General features: G+C 42.8%; 3 protein-coding genes across 3 annotated transcripts in view; 2 read left to right on the top strand and 1 right to left on the bottom strand.

Moving 5' to 3' along the window:
- LOC106316093 (eukaryotic translation initiation factor 3 subunit G) overlaps nt 1-1,002 on the top strand; it is a 1,454-nt gene extending 452 nt beyond the window's left edge. The window contains 2 exon segments of the mRNA XM_013753958.1: nt 445-483; nt 486-1,002. Coding sequence (XP_013609412.1) covers nt 445-483; nt 486-916 — 470 coding nt within the window. The 3' untranslated portion in view covers nt 917-1,002.
- Nucleotides 1,003-2,100: 1,098 nt separating this feature from the next.
- LOC106318353 (probable methyltransferase PMT12) lies at nt 2,101-5,657 on the top strand. The gene is made up of 9 exons (XM_013756289.1): nt 2,101-2,840; nt 3,053-3,202; nt 3,279-3,549; nt 3,696-3,806; nt 4,118-4,277; nt 4,430-4,687; nt 4,771-4,893; nt 5,080-5,157; nt 5,233-5,657. The coding sequence occupies exons 1-9, from the start codon at nt 2,199-2,201 to the stop codon at nt 5,504-5,506; spliced, it is 2,067 nt and encodes a 688-aa protein (XP_013611743.1). The 5' UTR covers nt 2,101-2,198; the 3' UTR covers nt 5,507-5,657.
- The window catches only part of LOC106315332 (tropinone reductase homolog At5g06060-like), a 3,668-nt gene continuing 1,652 nt past the window's right edge, over nt 5,485-7,500 (bottom strand). The window contains exons 3-5 of the mRNA XM_013753067.1: nt 6,129-6,365; nt 5,911-6,047; nt 5,485-5,831 (exon numbers count right to left, since the gene is read on the bottom strand). Of these exons, the coding sequence (XP_013608521.1) occupies nt 5,661-5,831; nt 5,911-6,047; nt 6,129-6,365 (545 nt within the window). The 3' untranslated portion in view covers nt 5,485-5,660. The remainder of the gene's footprint in view (nt 5,832-5,910; nt 6,048-6,128; nt 6,366-7,500) is intronic.

The raw sequence follows: 7,500 nt of genomic DNA, 5'->3' as shown, positions 1-7,500 counted from the left end.
GTTTCAACACTACAGCAGGATTAAACCCTGTTTTGGTTATGGATCGTTAACTATATGTTTTGACTTATTAGTATATATTATATATACCATAAGGTGACCAATTAGCCGATCACAAATTAGCCATATGGCTGTTTCTCTCTGTGATTGGTCAGTATGTCACCGACATCAATTTCTTGTTGGTAGCCTGTCTGAATGTGAGCAAAATCTGTGTTCTCCTCTCTTGGCTGTTAAATGTACACATAAAGTTTATATTTATTTATTTCTACGGATGGGCACGTTAGTCAGCCACCCAGATGTTTTGTTGGTGTCTTATTGCACGGAAGTAGATTCCTGCTTTCATTACCTAGCTGCCAACTACATTTTTGATTCTTCTATGTATAAAAATATATTTGCGTACAGCTCTGTTTTTAACATTTGAGATCTTTGTTGTTTGTATAATTTCAGGTAGTCAAGCGGAAGAAGCAACGACATCAGGAGATTCAATGTCTGCAGGGTATGCCGTATGAGAGGTGACCACTGGACAGCACGATGCCCTCAGAGGGATCTCTTGTCGTTAATGGAAACTCGTCTAACAACAGAAGCTTCTACATCTACTGAAGCTTACGTTCCACCGAGCAGGAGAACAGGTGCATCAGATTCAGACATGAGGAGTAGGAGGAACGACGAGAACTCTGTACGTGTGACTAACTTGTCTGAGGACACCCGCGAACAGGATTTGATGGAGTTGTTCCATCCGTTCGGCGCTGTAACCCGAGCCTACGTGGCCTTTGACAAGAACACAAACGTGAGCAGAGGATTTGGGTTTGTCAATTTCGTAAGCAGGGAAGATGCACAGCGAGCAATCAGCACACTGAATGGTTATGGTTATGATAACCTCATCCTCAGAGTTGAATGGGCCACTCCGAGGCCCGGTTAGATCCATTTATCTCTTGTTTAAATTATTTTCTGTAAGAACTAAAGATGATTAATGCAATATGTGTGTATGCTTCGTATATTATTAAAATCGTGTTTGTAATTATAAAAAAAAAACTTTAAACTTCCATTAGCAGTTGATTAGAGATGTCAAACAAGTTTTCTCATCCCGTACGGCAGTGGGTTAGTCGTCGACCGGGTTACAATTTACAGCGGGTCTGCGGTCTTCAAAATGCCGGTCCAAATCCGTACCGCAGAATATATAAGCTTTCGCGGGGCGTCCCGCGGGACGCCTCTTTATCAAACCGCCTACTACAGTTTCTTTCATAAATGTTCAAGCATAAGAGTTGTGTAAGAGAGTTGAAGAGAGCTCGTTAAGCTTCACTAAAACATTATCAAAATCAATGTCACAAAGTTACGTTTGTGCTTGCATTCTTAAGTTAAAAGCTTTTTTTTTGTTATCAGCATAAGCTTTTGTTGAGTTTGAATCTGATTGAATTGTTGTCTTTGTAATAATTTGGCTCAAGTGTTGTATGTCTTCATCAAACTATCTCTCTTTTTAATTATTTGGATTGCAAAAAAAATCATGAATCACTTTGCCAAATTATACATGTGACGTGATATACAAGTTATTTTTCTCCTAAACAACACCATTGCAACCAAATTTAATTTAAGAAAACCACCATTTCACAGTACTAAAAACAAAACTAATCAACTTAAACAAGAAATATCACATTGTAATAAATCAATTCATAGTTGTGTGTAATAAAAAGAGAAAACCAAATCAAAACACCACCAGAGCTCGAATCGTCATCGCTGGAACTGGGGTCGTCATCGCCGGAGCTCAAATCATCATCATCGGAGCTCGAATCATGCATCATCGCTGGAACTCCTTATGTTTTCTAAGGGAAAAGTCACAAGAATCGCTTTCTTCTCACTTTTTGTTTCTCATTTTTTCCGGTAAAATAAAAAATGAAGAAAAAAAATGCGGATCCATATAATCCCGCATGACCCGTTTCGGTCCATCCCGCAAAAGACCCAGTCCCGCAAGATCCGTCCCGCTAGGCTCGCAACGGTCCAGATCCATGATTGCCTTCTCTACCGCTGATTAATAAAAAACTTTTGTAATAACCAAAATTTGAGAGCTTAATTTACATAAACACCCTCAAGATTGAGCGTAAATGTATTTGGATATTTCATTGATACACTTTCTTAGTCGAGATTTCCCGGGAAAACCAAAGAAACGATAATTAGTATCGTTATGCTTCTGAGATTCCGATAGATAGATGAAGAAGCTTTTCGTCGGAAGCAATCTTCTCAGAAGCTCTAATTTCTTCAAGATCTCAGTCTTCGTATTGATCTCCGTCGCTTGCTTCTTCCTCGGTAAGCACTGGTCAGACGATGGCTTCCGCCGCCTCGTTTTCTTCTCCTCCGAGCCTTCTCGATCCCCCATCGTCGCTCTCTCGCCTGATCTCGGAAAGACCTACAACATCTCCGACTTGATCCACAAGAGTCACCCGATCCCGCCGGTATTGCCTCCGCCCCTTACACCACCGCCTCCGCCGAGCACTGTCGATCTTCAGGTGTTTGGGATCGTCGATGAGAACGGAACAATGTCCGATGAGTTCCAGATTGGGGATTACGACGCCGAGTCGTTGGGGAATCAAACGGAATCGGAGAGTGGCGACGGTGAAGCTGAGCTTACCACTGCCAGAGTTACTGTGGGGCGAATCGAGGTTTGTCCGGAGGTTATGACGGATTACATTCCTTGTTTGGATAACGTAGAAGCCATCAAAAGGCTCGAATCGACGGCGCGCGGAGAGCGGTTCGAGCGGCATTGCCCCAAGGAAGGAACCGGATTGAACTGCACCGTTCCGGTTCCCAACGGTTACCGTCCTCCGATCCCGTGGCCTAAAAGCCGCGCCGAGGTATCTCTCTGTTGTGAATGTAGAGAGTGATTGATTCTAACAGCATCTCCAATGATTCACTCTATAATAGTAACTTCGTATCAGAGTCGAGTTATATTGTAATGGTACTCTATTATAGACTGAAAAATAGATCATTTTTTACTTTAAATTATATTTTAAAGTAAAAGTAGAATTGGAGATGCTCTAAAGGAAGCTTCTGATTTTGTTTACAGGTGTGGTTTAACAATGTTCCACATACTCGGCTTGTTGAAGACAAAGGTGGCCAAAACTGGATTCTCAAGGAGAATGACAAGTTCAAGTTTCCTGGTGGTGGTACTCAGTTTATACACGGGGCTGATCAGTACTTGGATCAGATCTCTCAGGTTATTTGACTTCTTCTTTTTTTAATATTTGTTACATGTGTTCCTTTGAATCTGATGTTTATATATATATATGTAGATGGTTCCTGATGTCAGTTTTGGCAACCATACACGAGTTGTTCTTGACATTGGCTGCGGCGTGGCGAGTTTTGGTGCTTATTTGATGTCACGAGATGTGTTGACTTTGTCTATAGCTCCGAAAGATGTTCATGAGAACCAGATACAGTTTGCTCTTGAGCGTGGTGTTCCTGCAATGGTGGCGGCATTTACGACGCGGCGTTTGTTGTACCCAAGCCAAGCTTTTGATTTGGTTCATTGTTCAAGGTGTCGAATCAACTGGACTCGTGATGGTATGTTTTGCCACCATTATACTTTTTAGGAAGTTAAATAATTCTTATTCCTATTCAGCTGACTGAACAAATTCTAAGTTAGAACCAAGTGATTCTGAGCTTCTACTGACATATTCTCCTGTATTGTCATTTTCTTTTATCTGAAGATGGAATCTTGCTCCTTGAAGTCAATAGGATGCTTCGTGCCGGAGGATATTTTGTTTGGGCAGCGCAACCTGTATATAAGCATGAGAAAGCCTTGGAAGAACAGTGGGAAGGTATAATCCATGCAGCTTTATCACCAAGTGTCTATTTTGGTTATTGAGGCATCATAACGGAAGCTCTTTTGCCTGACAAACTCTTGAATATCTCGGGAGGAATCTCTTAAAACTATTACACTGCCGAATTGATTATTATGCTCGTCGTCTTTAGTTAGCTATTGTTCTGTTTAGAGTTGGTGTCTATCTATTTGCATCTGGAGCTAGTTCCTTTTCGTCAGCAGGGATATATATATATATACACAGTGTCTTTCTAAAAGCTATGCTTTTATGTGATTTAGTAAGATTGATATTACTTTTTGCTTTTCCAGAGATGCTAAACCTTACCACTAGGCTTTGCTGGGTTCTTGTGAAGAAGGAAGGATATATAGCTATATGGCAGAAGCCCACAAATAACACTTGTTATCTAAGTCGTGATGCTGGAATCATCCCTCCTTTGTGCAATCCTGAGGATGACCCAGACAGTGTTTGGTACGTTTGGCGTACCTTATTTTCCCGCATTTTTCGTTCCTAAATGATAAGTAAAATCAAGAATCTGCTTTGGTCCCCAATCTTTGACATTGAGCTTTTGTTCCTTAGGGATATGTCACCTTCACTGGTTCTAAAATCTGTGATTATGTTAGGTACGTAGATCTAAAGGCATGCATCACTAGGATCGAAGATAATGGATACGGAGCAAATCTTGCTCCTTGGCCATCCCGTTTACAAACCCCACCGGATAGGCTACAGACGATACAAATCGATTCTTACATAGCCCGAAAAGAGCTCTTCGTAGCTGAATATAAATACTGGAAAGAAATAATATCAAACTATGTAAATGCCTTACATTGGAAGCAGATAGGACTCAGAAATGTCATGGACATGAGAGCTGGCTATGGCGGGTACTTATCTCTTCCTGCAATGCTCATATCATTAGAATGAAATCGAAATGGTCGCTTCATATATTGCTGTGTTTTCTTCGCAGATTTGCGGCTGCTTTAGCCGAGCTAAAGGTTGATTGCTGGGTTCTCAATGTTGTTCCGGTCAGTGGGGCAAATACACTGCCCGTTATATATGACCGTGGACTACTAGGAGTAATGCACGATTGGTACAAAGACTCTTTACTCCAAAAGTCTACCTATAATCAAATTATAGAATCGTTATCCCATGCAATGATCTTTGATTGTTGTCTCGATTTTCCTTTTCCAGGCACTACATTGTATAAAAAACTCTCTGTGGAGCATATCATTGTTCTTTCGAACTGCTTAGATAAAATGCTGAATGTCTTTTTCAGGTGTGAACCGTTCGATACTTACCCAAGAACCTATGATTTGCTGCACGCCGCGGGTCTATTTTCCATCGAAAGGAAAAGGTAATGGCCACTTTGTTTTCCCAACTTAAATAAAAATGCGTACCCCTCTCCCATTTTTGTGATGGTCTTGTTCAGGTGCAACATGACAACGATCATGCTAGAGATGGACCGGATTTTGAGACCTGGAGGGCGTGTATACATAAGGGACACTATCAACGTGATGAGTGAGCTTCAGGAGATTGGAAACGCAATGAGATGGCACACGACTTTACGTGAAACTGCTGAAGGGCCTCACGCAAGTTACAGGGTCCTCTTATGCGAAAAGAAGTTTGAAAAGAAGGTCGAGTCGTCCGTCGATAAGCATCATACCAAGAAGAAGAAGAGGAAGAGTAAAGGAAAAAGACCTTGACAGGCATTATCATAGTACAAAATACAAGGGCTAATAGTTGGGGGCCTCTAAAACAAGCTCTGAACTGTTTGTAAGGTTTAGGCACTAAACAAAAAGTTGCGAGAATGTTACTACTACAGATTCTTGCTTTATTAGTAAAGTTCCGATGCGAGGTTTAGGCTTCATTGGCGTAATTGAAGAATCCTCCGTCAGCGACAATGACCTGTCCGGTGATGTAAGAGGCAGCGGGAAGGCAGAGGAAAGCAACCAGCGAAGCAACTTCCTCTGGTTCTCCAACTCGACCAAGTGGGGTCCGGTTAACCACGGCGCCCATAAACTCTTTATCTCAAGTACCTGCATAAAAACATTACAACATCTTTTTTGTCAGCTCGGTCTCAGTCTAAACATTTCAGTTCGAATTCTCAATTTATTTTGAGGGCATAGTGGAGAGATAACGGTTCAACAAATGAGGTCTTGATGTACCATGGCGCCACGGAGTTGGTTCTGATATTGTCGCATGCCCACTCACAAGCTAGATTCCTTGTAAGCTGATTAACTGCTCCTGAGAGAATACTATTTTGCTTTTTTGACCCTCCTTTTGTTTTTGGGTTTATGTAAATAGTGAAAAAAAAGTTTGACTCACCTTTTGTTGCACCATAGATAGGTCCAGCACTAGCATACACCAGGCCAGCTACAGAGGAAACAAACACAATGCTTCCGACCCCAGATGCTTTCAGAAGAGGATGCGCGATTTGGGAAAAATGGAAAGCGGATTCAAAGTTGGTCGACATGACTTTTGCATAATCCTCACTCGTGTACTCCACTGTTGGATTCCATACATTAGTTCCAACATTGTGTAATGACTCCAACCCCAAACTATCTCCAAAGGCCAATTTATTTTTCTTTAAGAGAGAGAGAGAAGAAGAAGGGAGAAAGCTCATCTGAGCTCGTCGCCGGAGCCGCCGCACACCAGGACGTCGTCAAGCTTGTCATTACAATCAACACAACTGCATGTTGCCACCAGGAGTCCTCGCCGGAGCCACCACACACCAGGACGTCATCAAGCTCGTCATCACCATCAAACGCAGCTCAAGGTAACCGGAAACCGCCATGTTTTGAGTTAAGTTTCGGTCGTTTTAGTAAATCGACCATAACTTTCTAACCGTACTGAATCTCGTGCATCCAAGGCCATCATCGTGTTCCTCCCGTCGAGACGAAGCCGTAGACACCAACCGCGCCGCGATCGGAGCCCGGACGAGCCCTCACGCGCCTCCAGAAGACCGCCCTTCGCGCGCGCGTGAAACGCACGCGCCGCCGTCGGCCAACGTTCCGGTAAACCGCCGCTGTAGCTCCGCCGTCGCCGCCGGTGACCGACACCGGTGACTCGCCGGCGACTCGCCAACTCGGCTGATTCGACCCGGTGAGTCAACTCGGTAACTCGGTCAAACCGGTGGTTTGACCGGTTTAATCGGTTTAAATTGATTTCGGTTCGGTTAGGGTAAACCGGGCGGTTTAGTCAAATCGATTTCTGGTCAAAGCTTGACCGGGTTGGCTTTGACCAACGAGTTGACTTTTCCGTAAATACCCGTTTTAAACCGTTCGAAAGGCGTTCTGACTCGAAATTTCGATCTGATTTCAGATTTGGAGTCCATTTGAGCAGCTGGAGTTCATAGTTACCACTTCTTATTGTTGCTAAGGTGAGGGCTACTCCGTTAAATCCCGAGCTAGTTTAGTACTACCGTTATGGAAAGTTTAGTTTCGAAACATGATTTGTCTCTGCGAATCGAGTCTGTTTGAGAGTCTTGCTTGTTTATTATTATTATTGATTGTTAAACCGGAAATAGGATAATAGAGGATTCAACGGTTGATTGAAATGATTGATGTTAAGAATTGTTATATATATGTATATATATGCGAGTCCATGTTTTGAAGATTTGCGGGGTGCAGAGACGTTTGCACTGGCTGCCTATGTTTGAGGAGTTTTGCGGGGTGCAGAGACGTTTGCACTGGCTGCC

Source organism: Brassica oleracea, chromosome C9, assembly GCF_000695525.1.
Source record: "Brassica oleracea var. oleracea cultivar TO1000 chromosome C9, BOL, whole genome shotgun sequence".
Lineage (NCBI taxonomy): Eukaryota > Viridiplantae > Streptophyta > Magnoliopsida > Brassicales > Brassicaceae > Brassica > Brassica oleracea.
This window is presented reverse-complemented; position numbering and strand designations above follow the sequence as displayed.